Here is a 26,248-nt window from a genome sequence, read left to right as displayed (position 1 = left end):
CACTGAAGCCTTCTTCACAACAATTGAACCGCTCTCCTTGAAGTTCTTGATGATCCGATAAATGGTTGATTTAGGTGCAATCTTACTGGCAGCAATATCCTTGCCTGTGAAGCACTTTTTGTGCAAAGCAATGATGACGGCACGTGTTTCCTTGCAGGTAACCATGATTGACAGAGGAAGCACAATGATTCCAAACACCACCCTCCTTTTGAAGCTTCCAGTCTGTTATTCGAACTCAATCAGCATGACAGAGTGATCTCCAGTCTTGTCCTCGTCAACACTCACACCTGTGTTAACGAGAGAATCACTGACATGATGTCAGCTGGTCCTTTTGTGGCAGGGCTGAAATGAAGTGGAAATGTTTCTTGGGGAATCAGTTCATTTGCATGGCAAAGAGGGACTTTGATCACTCTTCATAACATTCTGGAGTATATGCAAATTGCCATCATACAAACTGAGGTAGCAGTTTGAAAATTAATATTTGTGTCATTCTCAATACTTTTGGCCACCACTGTACAATGCCAGGAAGTTGTCATACAGTTTGGGATGCCTTTAGAGTTAGATCATGCCCACTCAGTCCGTTCCCTGTGATTCCTCTCTAGTCACTGCAGTACTTTTGTTTCCGACAGGTTCAATGATGAAGTGAAGCACATTAAAGTCATTGAGAAAGACAGCTGGATCCACATCACTGAGGCTAAGAAGTTTGAGAGTCTACTGGTAATATAGCTTTCATCAATAAGTCACATAATGTCCCCTTACTACTTCTAATGTTTATATGATTAATGAAGGACCCTATTGCTTCTTTCTCTTGTGTTCTGTCTGACAGGAGTTGGTGGAGTACTATCAGTCTCATTCGCTGAAGGAGAGTTTCAAGCTGCTAGACACAACATTACGATATCCCTACAAATCTAAAGAACGGGGGCCGGCGTCGCGGGCCAGCACCCGCTCTCCAGGTGAGCCCATCCCTGGTGAGCCTTCCTCCTCCCTCTTCCTCTACTCTCTGACAATACAGACATCCCTATTCAGAGTTAGTGCGTGCATTCTACGGAGAGTGCAGGGCTATGGGCACAGAGTTAACTGACAGGGACAGGCTGCCGGTTTGTTTCTCCTCCCAGAACAGGAGACACCAAGCCAGGCCAGTCACCCTGCAGGGCTCGGTCCCTCCCAGAGTCACCACTTCCCCTGACCTAACCAACCCGCCAAAGAGAGAGTGAGGGGGGAAGGCTGGGTTGGGGCTTCTGGCAGCTGTCTCAGACCCTGAGCTGGCTGGCTGGCCAGCTGAATAGGCTCTGTTGAACACTCTTCATCATTAGATGTGTAATAAATGATTTGGCTCTGCTCTCTGGTCTGGCCAGCCTCCCACATAGTCTTTCTCCCTCTCCAGCCAGGTCCATCTGGCACAAACAACACATTTTTTCCCCTCCATTTTTCTGGTCAGTGTGTGGAAATGGATGGAGAGATGAATGGGAACGTGTTGTGTGTGTGTGTGTGGGTTGGAGGGGTTGGAAGGGGTGTACTTCAGGGCAGAGGATAGGGGCTGGCTGGCCAGGAGCAGGATTCAGCGCCCCTGGTGTCTTGGACATTTGTCAAGGTCGTTTTATTTGTGTGTGAGGCATGGGTATAAAATGGAGTATTGTTTTTCTCCCTCTTGATTTAGGCCATTTTTTCCCATGGGGGCTATCTGTCCAAAGCCTGGCCACCTTGATCTCTGGCCAGCTATTGCACGCTCCCTAATGAATTACCTTTCTCTCTCTCTCTCTCTTTCTCTCTTTCTTGTTCTCTCTTCCACTGCCTGTCTCAGCAGCCATTGGTGCTTCCTACAACTTCTCCTTCCTCAGTCCTCAGGGTCTAAACTTCTCCTCTCAGAGCTCAGCCCCCTTCTGGTCAGGTACTCTCTCCTCCCTTTTCTTCAACTCTTGTTCTTCTTCGCTCTTTCCTCTAGCAAGCCATCTCTCTCTTTTCACATCCCTTTTCATCCCGTACTCTTTCATAGCTGCTGTCATAGGTTCTCATCTCTGTTGTCATGTGTCATCACTGTACATTACATTGTTTGGAGCATATAGGATGTGCGACTTTATCTTTATATGTCATCACTGTGCCATCATTGAGTAGAGCATTGAATGAACTGGTTTCTTTAGAAAGTCAAATGGATTCTACACCTTGATTCAATCTCCTCCGTATCACTCATGCACCATCCTCTCCTCCAACCCTAATCTCCACTACTGTCTGTTAATGTTGTGCACTCTCCCATGATCTTTATCTGTGGGCCACCAATGTGTCTGGTCTCTCTGCACTGTTATCCCATGGACTCGCTCTGATGTCATTGCTGCAGTATTCACGCCGAGGGTGGTCAGCACAGCGGTGGCCAGATACAACTTTGCAGCACGGGATATGAGAGAGCTGTCTCTCAGAGAAGGGGACATCGTCAAGATCTACAGCAAGATTGGAGGAGACCAGGGGTGGTGGAAGGGAGAGGCCAATGGCAGGGTGAGAGAGAACGAATATAGGAGGGGCTTAAGAGATGTTATTCATGGTATTACAATGTTCTTACTATAGCAATTGCTGTGTAATTACACAGGTATGAGAGAATCTTAATGTACAGTGTTTCCGCAAAGTGAAGTCTACAATGTTGTCTAATCTAGCATTTGCCTCACTGAAATCTAGAAGGCTTTTCTTTAGGCTACAGTATTAGATTTTTGCTAAGTTTCTGATCTCATTGTTGACGTTTCAGATTGGATGGTTTCCCTCAACGTACGTTGACGAAGAAGGAGTTCAGTGAGGCTCTGATGTCACCACGGCCCCAGTCCAATCACACCACACCTCGCTCCACAGTCCTCAGAGAGGACTAGTTGGTTTCCACGGGAACACTATGTGGAATACTTTTTGCTGGAGACTGATTTTGCAGTGAACACCGTTTCTACTCCGGTTTTCTTCCTACTTGTATGCATCGGCTTTGCTTATGTTGTTTTTTGTAAGATCTTGTCTTGTTCGATCTCTGTGAGGAAGTCTGTCTGCCTCTTGTTGTTCTGAAGAGGCTGACAGGGACTGTGAAAAATTGTAGAGAGGCCCAACATACAGTACATACAGATACTGGGAACCTATAGTTTTATTACATAGATAGACTCCTCCTTTGTTGCAGGTCTATGGGAGGGGCTAATATAATGTATAGATAATTTATTTAACAGAGATCCTAACAATTATTGTGTGTTGTTGAGATTAGCAACACAGCAGACAAAAAGAACAAGACACAGGTTTGTGTCTTTTTGCTGGAAGATTTTGCCTTAGTTGTCATGGCGATGCCTTGAAGGCTTACAGGAGAGATGGAAGGAGAAATGGCCTTGCACACACACACACTCACACTTGCCCTTGCCTTTGAAGTGTGGTCAATGCTCACAGGATTCGCCAGTCATGGTCCATGGACTATCTGCAGCTTACAGTTGAGCTCTACCCATCTATCCTCTACTGCAGAGTGGACTATGGATGGAGAAGAAGAGAGAAGGGGGCGATGGAACATTTGGGATTGCTCCAGTCATCAACACTCTATGTGAATGGTGCAAGAAGGGAGTTAGTTCATTAATTCGTCCCCCTTGCCGACTGAAGATAGACAGTGGCACTCAGAAACATTGCACTGGAGTCGAGGTATTAACTGTTCCTGTCGCAGCCAGAAAACACAGCGACCCACAGAAAAGTGTAATGTTAGGTAGAATGGGTGTACAGATAGAAGGTTCACATCAGTCTCAGCACTTTACGTCTATGGGGTCTCCTCACAATCAACAGGATGCAAAAAGGGAAACGTTAAGTCAGTCCAACAGCCACTTAATGCACTGGAAATCTATCTTGGTGTTCAATGTTTTTGTTGTTTTATTTTAACAAGACCAAATTTACTTGCTGAAAACTGGACCAACCTGAATTATTTTAAAGCCAAATGCAACCTCTTTTTATTAATGTCCGCATGAACTTTAACCTAGATATTTGTATTATCAGTTTGTTTGTACCTTGCCTTATTTTACAAATGGACACATGGTACAGGGACTTCAGCAAGTTTACAATTTAAATCAACTTTTGTTGCTTTGGTGACTGGCGAAGTAATATGGCAGCTCTATGAATTACGCAGAATTAAAAAGTCAACATCATACTATGATGATCTACCTGAACATAATATGAAGGCGTCACAATATGGACATATGGTATGCAGTCATACATTTTCTAGCTCCAAGGGAAAACAGTGCAGCCACACTGGATCATTGACTGAATGACCACATCCATTTAATTAGAAGATAGAGATACAGATGGCTGCCATATTCCCTGGTCCCATCCCAGATCAGTTGCCAAGTAGGCTACCCACAATAATCTACTGACCAGAAGGATTCAAACAGTGATGTTGGCTGACAAACTAAGACTGATGTGGTGGAAGAGGAAAGAGTACTGTAAGTTTCTGACCATATGTGGCAGTGTGTATTCCAAAGGCCCACTACTCCCAAATACAACTCCTGCCATCTAGGATTGAAGTAGTTCATTTTGAGGGGAGTACTTGTTAGCTAAGGGGGGGGGGGGGGGGGATTACTTAGTCGCTGTTTGTGTAGTGGAGAAAACCCATTGCATGTGGTAATAGATATTTTGACTCCTGTCAGTACATCCTCAAAAAATGACTTAATCGTGTACATTTTTTTGAACGGTCGAGTATTTCCAAAATGAGGTCTATCATGAAATAAATATTTCTCTTTTTGCCTAAATTTGATGTTTCTGTTGTTTTACGAGCTAAATAATATTTTATTGTTATTATTTTTTTAACAAAGCCTTGTCAAATACCTAATACAATACCTAATATGTCCAGATGTCATTTGGAACTTTGAGAAATCAGAGGGAAATGTGATGGTTTATAGGCGCCATCTTGTGGACGTCTGATGACACAACAACATGAGGAGCAGCTGTTAGCATATTGAACGTGAGAATACAACATCTGGGCTGGCTTCGCATGACTACTTTGCCCCACTTCTTCAGGTGGTAAGTCTGTACACTGTTTCACATGGCCTATTTAATGACCTTGGATGAGGAATGAAGTAGTTTTTTTACACTCCCTTGTAATGCAGTGTGTGTGTCACTTAGAAGCTTTGATGACAGATTACAGAGTAGGGACATTTATGTGTGCCACACACACACACACACACACACACACACACACACACACACACACACACACACACACACATAATAAAGTGCTGCTATAAGGACAAAACGTTCAAGTATTAAACTAGTGCACATTTCCAGAAAATTAACACAGTTACAAACTGATTTCAGACTTCAGAACTCTGATAGGTTGATATCCTGATGCCTAAAGGATATCATCATTGAGTCTAAAGGTACATAACATCAGAGTGCATGTCTCAGGGTCTTTCATGAATTATTTTTCTAATATGATTAAAACCCACTGATGATGTACCTTTTCAGTCACAATAGGGAATGTGCTCTCTTTGTTCACAGTACATGCATCTCATTCACCCTGTTAAACAAATAATAGTCATAATTTTCTCTCCGATCAAACTGCATAGCCGTATCTGCTGTCATATTTGACAGGTGTATATTCAGTGCTGGTGGATGGGATGTGTGTGTGCCCAGCTGGCTGTAGGCTACCCCAGGGTGGAGGCTTGTGCCCTGGCCGGGTATCGGCTCTGTGGCCGGCTTTCTGGGGCTGGGACATCCTCCCTGCGGGAAGAAGAAGAGGTGCCAGGGGGGTGAGGGGGCAAGATGAAACAGCAGTATGGCCACAGAACCATCTACATTCGTAGTGTGACAACAGTATGTTCTTCCATACCTGATATTGCATCACACTTGTAGATGAGAAGCCAGATAAGTATCGCCATAATGAGGATGAGCAGTAGAAACCACATCAAAGTACCCATTATCAGTCCTGATAGGAGCTAGGGAGACAGAGGAAGAAGCACCAGGTGAAGGAACTTTTTCACTTTTTTGTGGTTTGAAGTGAGTGAATGACTGACTAAGTGTTTGAGTGACAGAGTGAGAGTGAGTGACCGACGAGAGTGAGTGAGTGACTGACGACAGTGAGTGAGTGACTGACTGATTGACGACAGTGAGTGACTGACTGACTGACGACAGTGAGTGACTGACTGACTGACGACAGTGAGTGACTGACTGACTGACTGACTGACGACAGTGAGTGAGCGAGTGAGTGACGACAGTGAGTGAGTGACTGACTGACGACAGTGACTGACTGACTGACTGACGACAGTGACTGACTGACTGACTGACGCCAGTGAGTGAGTGACTGATTGACTGACGACAGTGAGTGAGTGACTGATTGACTGACGACAGTGAGTGAATGCGTGACTGACGACAGTGAGTGACTGACTGACGAGAGTGAGTGATTGACTGACTGACGACAGTGAGCGAGTGAGTCAGTGACTGACTGACTGATGACAGTGAGTGAGTGACTGACTCACTGATGACAGTGAGAGACTGACTGACTGACGACAGTAAGAGACTGACTGACGACAGTGAGAGACTGACTGATGACAGTGAGTGACTGACGACGGTGAGTGACTGACTGACTAAGTGATGACAGTGAGTGACTGACTGACGACAGTGAGAGAGTGAGTGACTGACTGACTGATGACAGTGACTGACTGACTGACGACGGTGAGTGACTGACTGACGACAGTGAGTAAGTTACTGACTGACGACAGTGAGTGAGTGACTGACTGACTGACGACAGTGAGTGAATGACTGACTGACGACAGTGAGTGAATGACAGACAGACGAAACTGACGAGAGTGACTGACTGACTGACTGACTGACTGACGAGAATGAGTGACTGACTGACTGACTGACTGACGACAGTGAGTGAAGGAGTGACTGACTGACAACAGTGAGTGAATGAATGTCTGACTGACGACAGTGAGTGACTGAGTGACTGACTGACTGACGACAGTGAGTGACTGACTGACTGACTGATGACAGTGAGTGAGTGACTGACGACAGTGATTGAGTGAGTGAGTGACGACAGCGAGTGAGTGACTGACTGACGACAGTGACTGACTGACGACAGTGACTGACTGACGACAGTGAGTGAGTGACTGATTGACTGACGACAGTGAGTGAGTGACTGATTGACTGACTGACGACAGTGAGTGACTGACTGATGACAGTGAGTGAGTGAGTGAGTGAGTCAGTGAGTGAGTGAGTGACTGACACACTGACGACCTTGAGTGACTGACTGACTGATGACGGTGAGTGACTGACTGACTGACGACAATGAGTGACTGACTGACGACAGTGAGTGACTGACTGACGAGAGTGACTGACTGACTGACTGACTGACGACAGTGAGTGAGTGAGTATGTGACTGACTGACTGATAACAGTGAGTGAGTGAGTGACTGACGACAGTGAGTGAGTGACTGACTGACTGATGACAGTGAGAGACTGACTGACTGACGACAGTGAGAGACTGACTGACTGACGACAGTGAGAGACTGACTGACTGACGACAGTGAGAGACTGACTGACGACAGTGAGAGACTGACTGACTGACGACAGTGAGAGACTGACTGACGACAGTGAGAGACTGACTGACGACAGTGAGAGACTGACTGACTGACGACAGTGAGTGAGTGACTGACTGATGACAGTGAGTGAGTGACTGACTGACGACGGTAAGTGACTGACTGACGACAGTGAGTGACTGACTGACTGACTGACTGACGACAGTGAGCGAGTTACTGACTGACTGACGACAGTGAGTGAGTGTCTTGCGACAGTGAGTGAATGACTGACTGACTGACGACAGTGAGTGAATGACTGACTGACGACAGTGAGTGAGTGACTGACTGACGACAGTGAGTGAGTGACTGACTGACGACAGTGAGTGAATGAATGTCTGACTGACGACAGTGAGTGACTGGCTGACGACAGTGAGTGACTGACTGACTGACGACAGTGATTGAGTGAGTGAGTGACGAGAGTGAGTGAGTGACTGACTGACGACAGTGAGTGACTGACTGACTGGCGACAGTGAGTGACTGACTGACTGACTGACGACAGTGACTGGCTGACTGACTGACTGACGACAGTGAGGGAGTGACTGATTGACTGACGACAGTGAGTGACTGACTGACTGACGACAGTGAGTGACTGACTGACTAACTGACGACAGTGAGTGACTGACTGACAACAGTGAGTGAGTGACAGACTGACTGACGACAGTGAGTGAGTAAGTGACTGACTGACTGATGACAGTGAGTGAATGACTAACTGACGATAGTGAGTGAGTGACTGATGACAGTGAGAGACTGACTGACTGATGACAGTGAGTGACTGACTGACTAACTGACGACAGTGAGTGACTGACAACAGTGAGTGAGTGACAGACTGACTGATGACAGTGAGTGAGTGACTGACTGACGACAGTGAGTGAGTGACTGACTGACGACAGTGAGTGACTCACTGACGACAGTGAGTGAGTGACTGACTGCCTGACGACAGTGCGTGAGTGAGTGAGTGACTGACTGACTGACGAGAGTGAGTGAGTTACTGACTGACTGACGACAGTGAGTGAGTTACTGACTGACTGACGACAGTGAGTGAGTGACTGACTGACTGACGATGGTGAGTGAGAGACAGACTGACTGACGAGAGTGACTGACTGACTGACTGAGTGACTGACTGACGACAGTAAGTGAGTGAGTGACTGACTGACGACAGTGAGTGAATGAATGTCTGACTGACCACAGTGAGTGAGTGACTGACTGACTGACTGACTGACCACAGTGACTGACTGACTGACGACTGAGTGAGTGAGTGAGTGACTGACGGACTCACTGACGACATTGAGTGAGTGACTGACTAACTCACTGACGACATTGAGTGAGTGAGTGACTAACTAACTGACAACATTGAGTGAGTGACTGACTGACTGAATGTTGACAGTGACTGACTGACTGACTCTCGACAGTGAGTGACTGACTGACTGATGACAGTGAGTGACTGCCTGACGACAGTGAGTGAGTGAGTGAGTGAGTGACAGTTATTGAGTGACTGATGTCAGTGGGTGAGTGACTGACTGACGACAGTGAGTGAGTGATTGACTGATGTGATTGAGTGACTGACTAACTGCCGACAGTGAGTGAGTGACTGACAGTGAGTGAATGACTGGCGACAGTGACTGAGTGACTGAGTGATGACAGTGAGTGACTGACTGACTGATTGATGACAGTGAGTGAGTGAGTGAGTGACTGACTGACTGACTGACTGACTGACGACATTGAGTGACTGACTGACTGACGGATGACAGTGAGTGAGTGAGTGACTGACGATAGTGAGTGAGTAAGTGACTGACGACAGTGAGTGAGTAAGTGACTGACGACAGTGAGTGACTGACTGATGTGAGTGACTGACTAACTGACTGACTGACTGATGTGAGTGACTGACTGACTGACTGACGACAGTGAGTGACTGACTGACTGACGACAGTGAGTGAGTGAGTGACTGACTGCCTGATGACAGTGAGTGAATGAGTGAGTGACTGACTGACTGACTGACGACAGTGACTGAGAGACTGACGACAGTGACTGAGAGACTGACCAACGACAGTCAGTGAGAGACTGACTGACTGACGACAGTCAGTGAGTGAGTGAGTGACTGACGACAGCGAGTGACGGACCTTCTGACGACAGTGAGTGAGACTGACCGACGACAGTCAGTTAGAGACTGACTGACAACAGTCAGTGAGTGACTGACTGACTGACGACAGTGCGTGAGTGATTGAGTGAGTGAGTGACAACAGTGAGTGAGTGAGTGAGTGACAACAGTGAGTGAGAGACTCAGTGAGAGACTGACGACAGTGAGTGAATGACTGACTGACGACAGTGGGTGACTAAGTGTATGAGTGACTGAGTGAATGACTGAATGACTGACTGAGTGAGTGAGTACCTACTTCAAATGAGATACATTTATATAAAAATTAGCTCTCATGCTGTGATTTACCATGAAACCAGTAGAGGTCAGACTTACTCTGCGTGGCTGTGGATGGGACTTCTCTCTCTCTCGTCCATGCATAGTTGAGGGGAGAGGACCCCTGGGATGATTTACAGTGCAGGGAGACAGCCATCACCACCCAGCATTTAGGCACTGATGGATGCACTGACAAAGGAATAACAATTTGACTAATTTCTGCTCTCTCAGTTTGATACAACTGAATGAATAAAAGATACAGTGCATATTTCTACCTTAACATTAGAAAAGAAACACCTCTGTAATATTTTATTTGCGGTAACTATGACGTATTTACTAAATAAAGCCAAGGTCAGCAGCTACACTTCCTGGGGAACAGAAAAATGTACGCATTTATAACATTTTAAAAACCTTACAATACATTCACAACAGATTTCACAACATATTAATTGTGTGCCCTCAGGCCCCTACTCTACTACCTACAACACAAAATCCCTTGTGTACTTGTGTGTATAGTGCGTGTGTGTGTATGTATGTGTCTGTGCCTATGTTTGTGTTGCTTCACAGTCCCCGCTGTTCCATAAGGTGTATTTTTATATGTGTTTTGTCAAATTTTACTGCTTGCATGAATTACTTGATGTGGAATAGAGTTCCATGTAATAATGGCCCTTTGTAGTACTGTGCGCCTCCCATAGTCTGACCTCTGGTGGCATGTCTTGATTTTAGCATGTAAATCTTGGTGGGGCAAAAATATAAATAAAAAGTGGGATGCATGCCAGCAAAGCCATTACACCACAACACTAAACAATACATTCATTGCACTATAACGGTGACAAACGGTGCCCACAAACTGTTAGGGCCTACATAAAGTGGTCCCAACAGCAGTACCAACACCTTACCACTGCTACACCTGGCTATCAGGGTAGCCTTGTCTGGCAGCGAAACAGTTAATTCAGCCTCATTTACTGCCTTTAAAAAAACATAGCTGTTATGGCTGACTTACTTAAACAAATGTGGTTTCTAATGACAATTGAGATGTACAAACTATGGCATAAGGGGACAACAAGTGCATAAGAGGCAATCCATAATTTCGATCAAGACAATCAGCGAGCTTGGACGGACGTAGACAATATAACAATTTGTTTGGCACTTTTGAAATGTACAGCGACAGAATTCAGAACATCTGACACCAAGTCAGAACCATAGGATAAATAAAGGGGGCATATACGCAGATAATGAAAGCTCTTACAAAATTTGATGATTACATTCCTCTAAAACGATCACGTTTTAGGGAAGACCCAGATGCAGTGTCGAAGTAACAGAAGTTTATTACTAGAACAGGGGCAGGCAAAACGATAGGTTAAGGGCAGCCAGAGGTCAGTATTCCAGATCAGAGTCAAAAGGTACAGAATGGCAGACAGTCTCAGGGTCAAGGCAGGCAGAATGGTCAAAACCGGGAAAACTAGAAAACAGGAACTATAGAAAAAGACAGGAGCAAGGGGAAAAACGCTTGTAGGTTTGTTGGACAAAACGAACTGGCAACAGACAAACCGAGAACACAGGTATAAATACACTGGGGATAATGGGGAAGATGAGTGACACCTGGAGGGGTGTGGAGACAAGCACAAAGACAGATTCAGGTGTGACAAAAACAGGTTATAGGCTACATGTGCACCACCAAGTCAGAACAGCAGGCAAAATTAAGAGGGGAAAATAGACCAAATTATTAGGGAGAGGCTACTAACAGCTTAATACACAACATCAAATCAACTGTATTTGTCACATGCGCTGAATACAACAAGTGTAGACCTTACCGTGAAATGCTTACTTACAAGCCCTTAACCAACAGTGCAGTTCAAGATGAGTTAAGAAAATATTTACCAAATAAACTAAAGTAAAAAATAATAAATAGTAACACAATAAAATAACAATAACAAGGCTGTGTACAGGGGGTACCGAGTCAATATGTGGGGGTACAGGTGACTGGAGTCTCTGACAATTGTTTGGGCTTTCCTCTGACACCACCTATTATATTGGTCCTGGATGGCAGGAAGCTTGGCCCCAGTGATGTACTGGGCCATACGCACTACCCTCTGTAGCGCTTTACGGTCAGATGCCGAGCAGTTGTCATACCAGGTGGTGATGCAACCGGTCAGGAACCTTTCGATGGTGCAGCTGTAGAACTTTTTGACGATCTGAGGACCCATGTTAAATCTTTTCAATCTCTTGAGGGGGAAAAGGTGTTGTCGTGCTCTCTTCACAACTGTCTTAGTGTGTTTGGACCATGATAGTTCGTTGGGGATGTGTACACCAAGGAACTTGAAACTCTCGACCCGCTCCACTACAGCTCCTTCGATGTTAATGGGGGCCTGTTTAGTAGTCCACGATCAGCTTCTTTGTCTTGATCACATTGAGGGAGAGGTTGTTGTCCTGGCACCACACTACCAAGTCTCTGACCTCCTACATATAGGCTGTCTCATTGTTGTCGGTGATGAGGCCTACCACTGTTGTCGTCAGCAAACATAATGATGGTGTTGGAGTTGTTTGGCCATGCAGTCATGGGTGAACAGGGAATACAGGAGGGGACTAAGTACACACCCCTGAGGGGCCCCAGTGTTGAGGATCAGCGTGGCAGATGTGTTGTTGCCTACCCTTCCCACCTTATGGCGGCCCATCAGCAAGTCCAGGATCCAGTTGCAGAGGGAGGTGTTTAGTCCCAGGGTCCTTAGCTTAGTGATGAGCTTCGTGGGCACTATGGTGTTGAACGCTGAGCTGTAGTCAAAGAACAGCATTCTCACATAGGTGTTCCTTTTGTCCAGGTGGGAAAGGGCAGTGTGGAGTGCAATTGAGATTGCATCATCTGTGGATCTGTTGGTTCGGTATGCGAATTGGAATGGGTCTACGTAATCCAGTAGAATGCTGTTGATGTAAGCCATGACCAACCTTTCAAAGCACTTCATGGCTACTGACGTGAGTGCTACAGGGCAATAATCATTTAGGTAGGTTACCTTTGCTTCCTTGGGCACAGGGACTATGGTGGTCTGCTTGAAACATGTTGGTATTACAGACTCAGTGAAGACACTTGCCAGTTGGTTTGCGGATGCTTTGAGTACACGTCCTGGTAATCCGTCTGGCCCACGGCTTTGTGAATGTTGACCTGTTTAAAGGTTTTGCTCACATCCGCTACCGAGAGCATTATCACACAGTCGTCCAGAACAGCTGGTGCTCTCGTGCATGCTTCAGTGTTGCTTGCCTCGAAGCGAGCATAAAGTGCATTTAGCTCGTGTCTGGTAGTTTCGCGTGACAGGGCAGCTCGCGTCTGGTTTTCTCTTTGTAGTCTGTAATAGTTTTCAAGCCCTGTCACATGGTTGTCATCTGACCACTTCCGTATTGAGCGAGTCACTGGTACTTTCTGCTTTAGTTTTTTCTTGTAAGTAGGAATCGGGAGGATATAATTATGGTCAGATTTGCCAAATGGAGGGCGGGGGAGAGGTTTGCATGCATCTCTGTGTGTGGAGTAAAGGTGGTCTAGAGTTTTTTTTCCCTCTGTTTGCACATGTGACATGCTGGTAGAAATACGGTAAAACTGATTTAAAATTGTCTGCATTAAAGTCCCCGGCCACTAGGAGCGCCGCTTCTGGATGAGGATTTTTTTGTTTGCTTATGGCCTTATTGAGTTGGTTTAATATTAGACATCGTGCACCAGCTGTTATTGACAAATATACCCACACCCCCACCCCTCGTCTTACCAGACGTAGCTTCTCTGTTCTACCGGTGCATGGGAAATCCCTCTAGCTCTCTTTTATCCGTGTCGTCATTCAGCCATGACTTGGTGAAACATAAGATATTACAGTTTTTAATATCTCGTTGCTAGGATAAGCTTGATTTTATTCTCCAATGATTGCACGTTGGCCAATAGAACGGATGGCAGTGGGAGTTTACTCGCTCACCTACGAATTCTCAGAAGGCATTCCGACCTCCGCCCCCTTTTTCTCTGTCTTTTCTTCACATAATTGATGGGGATTTGGGCCTGTTCCCGGGAAAGCAGTATATCCTTCTCGTCAGATTCATTAAAGGAAAAAGCTTCTTCCAATTCGAGGTGAGTAATCGCTGTTCTGATGTCCAGAAGTTATTTTCAGTCATAAGAAACGGTATCAGCATCATTATGTACAAAATAAGTTTAAAAAAATAACAAAATAGCACAGTTGGTTTGGAGCATGCAAATGTTAGCCATTCTCTCTGGCGCCATCCAACATACACTTAGTATTACTTTCTTAGCTACAGTATACATATATCCCTGGCATATTACATCATATATGCAGCAGCACACAATCCATTTTTGGCATTCTCTGGATTTATGGTGCTTTCAAGACAACTGGGAACTCTGAAAAAAATAAGGTTATTTGATCTATTTGACTTGGCGGTGACGTACTGTCCCCAATAGTGACAGAACACTGAGCTAGTCATGGCGCAACTAGAGAACATTACCAACACCTACACTCTGTATTTTCCACTGGCTGCACCACCACCACAGAAAGCACTGAGCTAGGCTGAAACACCTGCATTTTGGAGCTGCCTTACTCAAGTAAGCAAAAAAGAGACCATGTTTGTATGCAGCTTTATTAACTGAAAGATATATATTTTTAATTACATTGTGTGCAAATTGACATGTGACATGTATTAATGCCAAAATAACATGCTAAACAGGTAATCCCCCCCCCCCCCTGCCCCACCTGCCCTGAATGATGGTTCACCACTGCTTGTGGTATGCATGGGTGTCCGAGCTGTGTGCCAGTAGTTATGCATGGGTGTCCGAGCTGTGTGCCAGTAGTTTTGCATGGGTGTCCGAGCTGTGTGCCAGTAGTTATGCATGGGTGTCCGAGCTGTGTGCCAGTAGTTTTGCATGGGTGTCCGAGCTGTGTGCCAGTAGTTATGCATGGGTGTCCGAGCTGTGTGCCAGTAGTTTTGCATGGGTGTCCGAGCTGTGTGCCAGTAGTGATACATGGGTGTCCGAGCTGTGTGCCAGTAGTGATGCATGGGTGTCCGAGCTGTGTGCCAGTAGTGATGCATGGGTGTCCGAGCTGTGTACCAGTAGTTATGCATGGGTGTCCGAGCTGTGTGCCAGTAGTTATGCATGGGTGTCCGAGCTGTGTGCCAGTAGTGATGCATGGGTGTCCGAGCTGTGTGCCAGTAGTTATGCATGGGTGTCCGAGCTGTGTGCCAGTAGTGATGCATGGGTGTCCGAGCTGTGTGCCAGTAGTTATACATGGGTGTCCGAGCTGTGTGCCAGTAGTTATGCATGGGTGTCCAAGCTGTGTTCCAGTAGTGATGCATGGGTGTCCGAGCTGTGTGCCAGTAGTGATGCATGGGTGTCCGAGCTGTGTGCCAGTAGTTATGCATGGGTGTCCGAGCTGTGTGCCAGTAGTGATGCATGGGTGTCCGAGCTGTGTGCCAGTAGTTATACATGGGTGTCCGAGCTGTGTGCCAGTAGTTATGCATGGGTGTCCAAGCTGTGTTCCAGTAGTGATGCATGGGTGTCCGAGCTGTGTGCCAGTAGTTTTGCATGGGTGTCCGAGCTGTGTGCAGTAGTGATGCATGGGTGTCCGAGCTGTGTGCCAGTAGTTTTGCATGGGTGTCCGAGCTGTGTGCAGTAGTGATGCATGGGAGTCCGAGCTGTGTGCCAGTAGTTTTGCATGGGTGTCCGAGCTGTGTGCAGTAGTGATGCATGGGAGTCCGAGCTGTGTGCCAGTAGTTATGAATTGGGTGTCTGAGCTGTGTGCCAGTAGTTATGCATGGGTGTCCGAGCTGTGTGCCAGTAGTTATGCATGGGTGTCCGAGCTGTGTGCCAGTAGTTATGAAGTCAACCTCTCCTCCACTTTGAGCCAGGAGAGATTGACATGCATGTTATTAATGTTAGCCCTCTGTGTACATCAAAAGGCCAGCCGTGCTGCCCTGTTCTAAGCCAATTGCAATTTTCCTAAGTCCCTCTTTGTGGCACTTAACCACAACACTAAACAGTGGTCCAGGTGCGACAAAACTAGGGCCTGTAGTGCCTTGCTGATAGCGCTGTTAAGAAGGCAGAGTAGTGCTTTATTATGGACAGACTTCTCCCCATCTTAGCTACTGTTGTATCAATATGTTTTAAACGTTGACAGTTTACAATCCAGGGTTACTCCAAGCAGTTTAGTCACCTCAACTTGCTCAATTTCCACATGATTTATTACAAGATTTAGTTGAAGTTTAGGGTTTAGTGAATGATTTGTCCCAAATACAATGTTTTTAGTTTTTTTTATATATTTAGGACTAACTTATGCCTTGCCACACATTCTGAAACTAACAGCAGCTCTTTGTTAAGTGTTGCAGTCATTTCAGTCGCTGTAGTAGATGACGTGTATAGTGTTAAATGTTGAGTCATCCACCTACATACTGTAGACACATTGGCTTTACTTGTACCCCTGCACATGGACTCGTGTCCTTGTACCCTGTTATCATTGCTCATTCTGTATTCATTTATTATTATTTATTTTTTATTGTATTCTGCATTGTTGGGAAGGGCCCTTAAGTAAGCATTTCACTGTTAGGATACACCTGTTGTTTACAAAGCATGTGACCATTAAAATTGTATGTGATTGTCAGGGTAGAGACAGGCAAGTCGCCGACAGTGTCTGCTTTGTCTCCGTTGATTGAAAACAATGCCACTTGTCACAGTAGTACCTCTATTCAGGGTGGACTACAGTAATTCCTTTCACCGAAGCTTATTTACCCACCACACACAAAGTCGCTATATAACACGCAGGGAGCAGAGAAAGAAGGACAGAAAAAGCGGCACCGATTGACATAAGGTAAAAGACGAACGGTGAATTGAAAAAAGAAGAGGAACATTTGGGTTGATAGAGTGAATGGAGAAGCTTAGGGAAACTGACCTAACCTAATACACCTGTAGAAATTGTGAGAAAGTTTTAGATCCAACTGACATTGAATAGTCCATACAATTGCTAATGTGACACTTTGTGAAAGTACTTGACATATCCCCAGTTTGAAGGTCTTGCTGCACCCTGAAGATTGTTCAGACGTACAGTTGGAGGTTCTTGAGCTCAAAATAACAATGATAATGAACATATGGAGTGGTGAATTTCTCTTGAGGAGAAAACCAACCACATTTTCATGAAACTACTCACCTTCAGATATTCTAGTCATCACTGCCAACTAAAACCAGGCCACACTACTGGTGTGAGTCCAACACCCAGGTTTAAATAATGCAGAATGTTGACACAGATTGTTGACACGTCAAGGTTGAAATGTAATTCTTGTCTCACTCATCATGACCAGCGACACCTTGGTCATGGCAGAATAAGCTGGTGACAGGGAAGTGATGGAGAGAGACACATCATCCAGGGAAGGGTCGCCAGCAGCAAAGTCCAGCCCCTTAGTTAGAGCACGGTTACCATGAATGTACTTATTCCCACCGGCGTAGAACAACATTTTAAAAACTCTAAAGTATATGGATAAAAATCAGCAGGGGCTTGATATACAGTGAGCTCCTAAAATATTGGGACAGTGACATCATTGTTGTTGTTCTGGCTCTGTACTCCAGTACTTTGGATTTGAAATGATACAATGACTATTGGTTAAAATGTAGACTGTCAGCTTTAATTTGAGGGAATTTTATTCCATATCAGGTGAACCATTTAGAAATTACAGCAGTTTTTGTACATAGTCATTTTGGAGTCACTTTTATTGTAAATACGAATAGAATATGTTTCTAAACCCTTCTACATTAATATGGATGGTACCATGATTAGGGATAACCCTGAAAGAATCATGAATAATGATGAGTAAGAAAGTTATAAGACGCACAAATATCATACCCACCAAAAATGGTGAGAGGTTAACATGTCTTGGGGGTATGATATTTGTGCATATGTAACTTTCTCACTCATTATTCCCGATTCATTCAGGATTATCCGTAATCATGGTAACATCCACATTAATGTAGAAGTTTTTGGAAACATATTCTTATTTACAATAAAAGTGACTCCAAAATAACACAATACGTTATTTACCATTCAATCAATCAATTTTATTTTATATAGCCCTTCGTACATCAGATAATATCTCGAAGTGCTGTACAGAAACCCAGCCTAAAACCCCAAACAGCTAGAATGCAGGTGTAGAAGCACGGTGGCTAGGAAAAACTCCCTAGAAACCATTCATTTCTATTTGGCACAAGATAATCTGAAACACAACCAAAACAAACAGCAAATGCATCCAACCATTTGTAGAGTCACAAGCTTGTAATCATTGCATGCTATGAATATGGGACCAAATACTTCACTTTTTACTATTTTAATACACATATAAGGGAATTTGTCCCAATACCTTTGGTCTCCTAAAATGGGGGGGGGACTATGTACAAAAAGTGCTGTAATTTCTAAACGATATGGATGAAAATACTCTAAAATGAAAGCTTACAGTCTGCACTTTAACCTCATAGTTATTGTATCATTTCAAATCCAAAGTGCAAAGTAAAGAGCCCCCAAAATTAATAAATGTCACTGTCCCAATACTTTGGAGCTCACTGTATCTTAGCAACAAGAGCTTAGCAGTTAGAAGAAAATGAATGGGTTCTACCCATGAACTAACCACTTTATCTAACAGCATGTATTTTGATTGCTTGAAAGGTTGTGGAGAGATCTTTACAATACAATGAGATCTCACCTAGAGTAACTTTGTAACGTCAATGCCACTCACCAGTTGGCCCTTCTGGGTGGTATCTGGGCTGACCCCTGACCACTCAATATCAATATAATATCCAGCTCTCCAGTGTCCGAGGGCTCTGGTGTGTATGTACACCCCAGGGTCATTCTAAGATAGGATCTCCCCGTGGGCCCTCTGGGGGGTCTGTGGCCCGGTAGAGGTCAGCTACACCCACATGCTGCCACCTAGGGCCATTCAAATACTGTCACTGTAAAGTATTTCATTTCTATTGACAGGTTCTCAAGTCTATTGCATTTGACCTTCTAATACTGAATAGCTATTGTAGGCCTATTGCTTAGAAAACCGTGGAGAGGGATTTTGAATTCAGCTTCTTCTACATAATTCTCTCTGAAAGTATTTTCTTAAATGGTGAAACGAACCATTGATGAACTATCCTTGAATCCTTGTGTGTGTTCTCGTGTTAGTTTGTTAGAGCACATTGAAATTAAGTAACTGAGAGATGCAATTTACCTCAACAACATGTTCAGCAGGAGAACAGCAAACACAATACTCAAGGAGAGAGACCGAAGTCTTCTGGGTATCAGGGTGAACTGGCATTATCTACCGTGGCAACACACCTAGAGACCAGATAGTCACCTCAGGGAAAGAATAGTCTTATGACTTCCATCCTTGAATAAATAGGCTGAAAAGGTTATTTTATATTCAGTTTGTAACAATCTGTTTCCAGTGACACATCCAAAATCCAGAGTCTGTGTGTTGAGTTCAGGAATAGGTTAGTAATGGGAATGAATTACTTTCTCGCTTCACAGATAGCTGTAAACAACAAGTAAATAAGGTTCTGAAAGGGTGGGACATGTTTTATCATGGCAACATGGAACAGACAATAACATACAACAATGCTTTGAAAATGCATATAGCTCTCTGTGGTACCCTGCTTGAAAACTATAGCATCACCTGGAATGGTATTATTAGCATAAGGGTTTGTGTAGGGACAATTTGTGAAAATAAATCATATTGTCAGAGCTTTTTTCTCTCTGGATAACCTTCTATGCTAATTGAACCTGGATTGAAGAGAAAACGATTTAAGACTTGTTTTGTAGACAAGTGTTTCACAACTCCAGTTCTCCAGTACCCCCAACAGTAGGCCTACACATTTCTGTTGTAGCCCTGGACATGCAGACCTGATTCAACTTGTCAACTAATCACCAAACACTTAACGAATTTAATCGGTTGACTTTGTCTGGCGCAACAACAAAAATGTGTGCTGTAGAGGGCAATCATGGTTAAAAACAATGTTAAAAAGGGACAATGTCAACTAACTTCGTTGGGTAGGCCTACGTTGGTTGCAGAAAAAGTACATTAGGTCTACTAACCACTGTTTAGCCAACTGTACCAAGTTTCTACCAGTAGCTTGCAAAGTAAACATTATCAGCTAACAGTACATCGGTAAATGCCCCCTTCTGCTGCTTGACAGGCAGAGCCCACAAAGGATGGGAAATAAACCTAAATAACTCACACTTGTCACGTATAGTTCACTTTTATATCACTCAAATATCCAATTAATGGTACCTAATATTGAGAGATATCGTCAGGCTACCCTCATCTATCTGAAATGACATGATCCACTGATGTTTACTGATCATGAAAGCATGCAGTTACTTGCGTTAGAACTCTGATGATGAATGTGGAATAATCTGAAATGTGTAGTTCTATGCTCTTCAAAAGGTGATGATATTAAAACCAAATAGTTATAACATTTATTTAACAATCCCATAAACTTCACGCAGAACGTGTGGTCGTAACCAACAGTGGTCACTGAAAGATACTGTCTGCTGCAACAGTGTACTTTTAAGTGTGGAATTTGCATGTGTGGAATTATTGTGAGGTGATTTGAAGGTAGATTAATTTCTGTTTCGAGAACCGTATCGCAATTGAGAATCGATTCACGTTTAGATGGAGTATTTGGCTGGTCTGGCTTGCAGGGACAATTTACTCTTTAAATAGAATATGTAAGGTCCTTGGACTACTCTAATATTGGGCTTGGGGTCTCCTTGCCCCCCAGCAGACAAATCGAACGCTCTGCACCTTATTGTGACGTTTTATTGATAACTATCAATCAACACACAATACCCCATAATGATAAAGTGAATACATTTTTGTTGTTGTGTGAAAATGTATTAAAAATTAAAAACAGAATCCATGCATCCTGTTTCCATTGATCATCCTTTAGATGTTTCTACAACTTGATTGGAGTCCACTGGTGTTAAATTCAATTGATTGGACATGATTTGGAAAGGCACACATCTGTCTATATAAGGTCCCACAGTTGACAGTGCATGTCAGAGCAAAAACCAAGCCATGAGGTCGAAGGAATTGTTCGTAGAGATCCAATACAGTTTTATTTATTTTTTATTTTAAATTTTACCCACTTTTCTCCCCAATTTTCGTGGTTTCCAATCGCTAGTAATTACTATCTTGTCTCATCGCTACGGTCTCATCGCTACGGAATTGTCCGTAGAGATCCAATACATGATTGTGTCGAGGCACATATCTGGGGAGGGGTACCAAAAAATGTCTGCAGCATTGAAGGGCCTCAAGAACACAGTGGCCTCCATCATTCTGAAATGGAAGAAGTTTGGAACCACCAAGAGTCTTCCTTGAGCTGGCCTGCCCGGCCAAACTCAGCAATCAGGGGAGAAGGGCCTTGGTCAGAGAGGTGACCAAGAACCCGATGGTCACTCTGACAGAGCTCCACAGTTCCTATGTGGAGATGGAAGAACCTTCCAGAAGGACAACCATTTCTGCAGCACTCCACCAATCAAGGCTTTATGGTAGAGTGGCCAGACAGAAGCCCCTTCTCTGTAAAATACAGCCCGCTTGGAGTCTACCAAAAGGCACCTAAAGGACTCAGACCAAGAGAAATAAGATTCTCTGGTCTGATGAAACCAAGATTGAACTCTTTGGCCTGAATGCCCAGTGTCACATCTGGAGGAAACCTGGCACCATCCATACTGTGAAGCATGGTGGTGGCAGCATCATGCTGTGGGGATGTTTTTTAGTGGCAGGGACTGGGAGACTAGTCAGGTTTGAGGGAAAGATGCCAAGTGTGGTCATTGCATGGATGGTCATTGAGAGTTTCAAGTTCTTTGGTGCCCACATCAGCAACAAACTATCATGGTCCAAACACACCAAGACAGTAGTGAAGAAGAGACTGAAAAGATTTGCCATGGGTCCCCAGATCCTCAAAAAGTTCTACAGCTGCACCATCGAGAGCATCCTGACCGGTTGCATCACCGCCTGGTATGGCAACTGCTCGGCATCTGACCGTAAGGCTCTACAGAGGGTAGTGCGTACGGCCCAGTACATCACTGGGGCCAAGCTTCCTGACATCCAGGACCTACATACTAAGCGGTGTCAGAGGAAGGCCCAACATTTTTTCAAAATCTCCCGTCACCCAAGTCATAGACTGTTCTCTCTGCTACTGCACGGCAAGCAGTACCGGAGCGCCAAGTCTAGGACCAAAAGGTTCCTTAACAGCTTCTACCCCTAAGCCATAAGAATGCTGAACAATTCATCAAATGGCCCCCTGGACTATTTACATTGACCCCCCCCTTTTTGTTTTTACACTGCTGCTACTCGCTGTTTATTATCTATGCATAGTCTCTATACAAATGACCTCGACTTACCTGTACCCCCACACATTGATTCGGTACCGGTACCCTCTGTATATAGCTTCGTTATTGTTATGTAATTTTCTTGTTACTTTTTTCACCTTAGTTTATTTAGTAAATATTTTCTTAACTCTATTTCGTGAACTGCATTGTTGGTAAAGGGCTTGTAAGTAAGTATTCCACAGTAAGGTTTACACCTGTTCTATTCGGCGCATGTGATGAATACAATCTGATTTGATTTGATGAACGGCGCAGTACAGAGTAGTACCGAGAGATCCGTGATGAAAACCTGCTCCAGAGTGCCCAGGACCACAGACACGGGCGAAGGTTCACATTCCAATAGGACAACGACCCTAAGCACACAGCCAAGACAACGCAGGATTGACTTCAGGACAAGTCTCTGAATGTCCCTAAGTGGCCCAGCCAGAGCCCGGACTTGGACGTGATCTAACATCTCTGGAGAGACCTGAAAATAGCTGTGCAGCGACACTCCCCATCCAACCTGACAGAGCTTGAGAGGATCTGCGGAAAAGAATGGGAGAAATGTGATATTTCAGTTTGTTTTGATAAATTTGCAAAATGTCATTATAGGATATTGTGTGTAGAATAAGGCTGTGATGTAACAAAATGGGGGAAAATTCAAGGGGTCTGAATACTTTCCGAATGCTCTGTATAATGGTTGAGATATACAGCTGGTCAAAGACAAGATTGTGACTGTCGACATCAGTGTGGTAAAATGAAATTAATCTTGATAATAAATCAATAATAAGATCTTGTGCTTAGAAAGAAGCCTAGGGCAACAGGCTATAACTGCACAATAAACTATACAATATAATGCTACTCTGTATGTATTGTGCATTGGGCCTCCGTGACCTTCCACCCAGAGTTTTGCTAAACCATGCAGGGAGTGTTGCCAACTAGGCTATTGGCCGCTGGTGTAGTTTTTTTTTCTTCCAGTCTGTCTTCCACATTATGTAAACTATTGTCTGATGTAATCCTGTGATAAAGCCGTTAAATATAATACAGTTTATGAATAAAACCAATAAGGACTTCAGTACGAAACGTTTAACCACCGATTGAACTAGAAAAGTACAAGTTATCAGAGTTTTGCATACATAACTGAAGAAAAAAAGTGGGATGTTATTGTCAGTGCTGGGCTGTCAGGACTGAGCACTGCTCAGACTCTGCAGAAGAGAAATGGCAAACTGAGAATATTTATTCCGGAAGGAAAAGTTTTGTCAAAACTGTTTGTCATTCTCAGGGCCGAATTAGCAAATCATATGCCCCCCTGACCTCCAGGGGGCACCCATTTATTGTTTTAGTCACTCTCTCCCAGTTATCATTAACAAGGCACAAATCAAGGCAACATTTTTTATTGTATTACTCTGCCCCATGGCAAAATGTGTAGAATTGAAGAAAATGAGCTTTAAAAGTGTAACATTATCTCTAGGCCCCATGGTAGAATGTGTAGAATTGCAGGAAATTAATGATGGCTAGAAGGGGGCGACTAAGGTGTTTTGCCCGCAAGGTGGGGGGGGCTGTCATGCCAAATGGTGTAACCCAGCCAAAAAGTGTCCCCCCCCCCTGCGTCACAATGGGATTCGAGAAGCTGTTAGCATCCATTGTTTGTGCCGTTACTAGAACATGCACAATTCTGCCCGGGCTACCCAATGAACGAAAAGAAATAGCCTGTATGCTGGTGTTGTGTTCTGATTGTTCTGAGGTGTGCTGAGAGAGAAGCGCGTGCAGTCAAACGACAGGGGAAAATGTGATCATTGTTGCAGGTTATTTAGACCATTTACAATATATTGAGCTTTAAATCTCATTGATTATTGGTGGATAAAGTACAAAACATGATCCATGCATGGTCATTGATGTTTACCTGCTTGCAAAACATGATGGCAAACCTTGATTTAGCTAGCATGGAGCAAGCATGGAAACTGCAAACGATGGATGCAAACACTACTGTGAGCTCTAAGAGCCGGCTCTTGTAGGTGAACTTTGGGAGCCGGCTCGCATATCAGAAGAGCCGAATCTATTTATAAAAAAATTTAGATATGAATAATCAAAAGATTTAAATTAATAGAATGAACTATTCAAAGAACGAAAAAATAAATAAAATAATATAGGCCTAAATGCTCAAGCGCACACACATTCGTTCTGACTGTCTGCTCAGACGAACAGCCTCACCTGTTGTTCCTGTCAATCAGACACGCAGTGTCAACCAATGAACCAAAGATGCGTGAGGAAGGGCCGAGCCCACTCACTCAGTCACACACTTAGCAGCAGAGGAGATAGAGGAAGGACAGCTGTGAAAACAACAGCTGGAAAATGAGTCGGAAACACAGTAGCATTTGGATGCATTTTAATAATGTAGACAATGTTAGAGCACAGTGTAGAATTTATCAAAACAAAATCGAATTTAAAGCCGGTTCTATGCACAACCTACACCGGCATATGCAAACTGTGCACCCAACTGTGAAGCTAAATGTAGCGGAGCTTCGAAAAACTAGCGGGCCTGCTGTGGATAGTGGTGGAGCCAGCACCTCCACATGTGGAGATGTATCCACTCAGTCAAGTAGGCCTGCTCTGGGACCCACAGCATCGCAGTCTTCTATGGACCAGTTTATGCCAAAGTCTATGTCTGAGGCAAAACAAGGCCAAATTGATATTACATTGGCAAAAATTATTGCCACCGATTTCCAGCCATTTTCGATCGTGGAGAACAGAGGTTTTAGAAATTATAGCAATAGTCTAAATCCAATGTACACAATTCCAAGCAGGAAAACCCTTTCAAAATCACTTATTCCACAACTGTACGAGAGCACACAGTCTTCAGTCCAAAAAGCTTCTTTGCCTTACCACTGACTGCTGGACATCAAGGGTAACCGCTTCTTACATGTTGGTTACATGTCACTGCATTGGAGATTTTCCGATGTCTAGCTGTCTTCTGGACTGCTTTAAGTTCAGCGACAGACACACCTCAGTGTACTTGGCAGAAGAACTGTTGAGAGTGGCCAGAAAATGGCAAGTAGATGGAAAAGTGGTCTGTTGTGTTAGCGACAATGTAACTAACACAACCAAAGTTGAAATTGAAATGGACCCATCATCCCTGTCTTGCCCACACAATCAACCTGATTGTAAGAGATACTCTGAAGGTGATGAAGCCCACTGTGGACAAAGTGAAAGCAGCTGTGGAATACTTCCACAGGAGCACAGTAGGTGCTGAAAAACTAAAGTCTATACAATGCCAGATGGGGATGCCTGAGCTGAGGCCTAACAAGACTGCACTACAAGGTGGAATTCAACATTTTATATGTTGAAGCGGTTTCTTGAGTCAAAGGATGCCATCATCTCTACCCTGGCCATTGTCAATGCAGCTGTTGATGCTCTGACCCAAGAGGAATGGGAGGTGGTGGAGGAGGTGTGCAGAGTCCTGGAACCCTTTGAGCAGTTCACCGTGGAGATCAGTGGAGAGAGGTACAGTAAGCAGGTATTACTACATCATTATTTAATCCAGTACAATATATGTATATGGACAGTAGATGAGAAGGTAGTATCAGTAGACAAAACATGAACCTGAACTAATAAGTTACTGTTCTCTCTTTTCAGCTATGTGGCAGCCTCAAAAATGATACTCCTGTGTAAGGGTGTGCAGCGAATCACAGCCAGCCGCCAGAGAGAAGCAAATATAACCACAGGACATGTGACAGAGTTGATGAACACCCTATGTTCATCAATGGACAGAAAGTTCCACAGACTGGAATATAATCACGTGCTATCAGAAACCGCTGCAAGAGACCCCATGTTTAAGAAGTTAGCCTTCAGTGATGCCAGAGCGATTGATGAGGCTCTTCAAAGAATAACCTCAGCAGCAGGGAGGGACAGCCCCAG

General features: G+C 44.3%; 1 protein-coding gene and 1 pseudogene across 15 annotated transcripts in view; one reads left to right on the top strand and one right to left on the bottom strand.

Moving 5' to 3' along the window:
* The window catches only part of LOC129864066 (guanine nucleotide exchange factor VAV2-like), a 249,802-nt gene extending 245,249 nt beyond the window's left edge, over nucleotides 1-4,553 (top strand). For 6 of the 15 annotated variants that reach the window (XM_055936632.1, XM_055936630.1, XM_055936625.1 and 3 more), the window contains 5 exons: nucleotides 630-717; nucleotides 827-968; nucleotides 1,802-1,888; nucleotides 2,333-2,487; nucleotides 2,732-4,553. In XM_055936632.1, the coding sequence (XP_055792607.1) occupies nucleotides 630-717; nucleotides 827-968; nucleotides 1,802-1,888; nucleotides 2,333-2,487; nucleotides 2,732-2,779 (520 nt within the window). In that variant the 3' untranslated portion in view covers nucleotides 2,780-4,553. The remainder of the gene's footprint in view (nucleotides 1-629; nucleotides 718-826; nucleotides 969-1,801; nucleotides 1,889-2,332; nucleotides 2,488-2,731) is intronic. The other 9 variants (XM_055936635.1, XM_055936631.1, XM_055936636.1 and 6 more) reach the window with 5 other exon arrangements.
* A 5,422-nt stretch (nucleotides 4,554-9,975) lies between these two features.
* On the bottom strand, nucleotides 9,976-18,917 carry LOC129863285 (coxsackievirus and adenovirus receptor homolog; annotated as a pseudogene).
* Nucleotides 18,918-26,248: the final 7,331 nt, after the last annotated feature.

Source organism: Salvelinus fontinalis, chromosome 10, assembly GCF_029448725.1.
Source record: "Salvelinus fontinalis isolate EN_2023a chromosome 10, ASM2944872v1, whole genome shotgun sequence".
In the NCBI taxonomy this organism is placed as follows: Eukaryota; Metazoa; Chordata; class Actinopteri; order Salmoniformes; family Salmonidae; genus Salvelinus; species Salvelinus fontinalis.
Note: the sequence above shows the minus strand (reverse complement) of the source record. Positions and strands in the feature narration are given on the sequence as shown.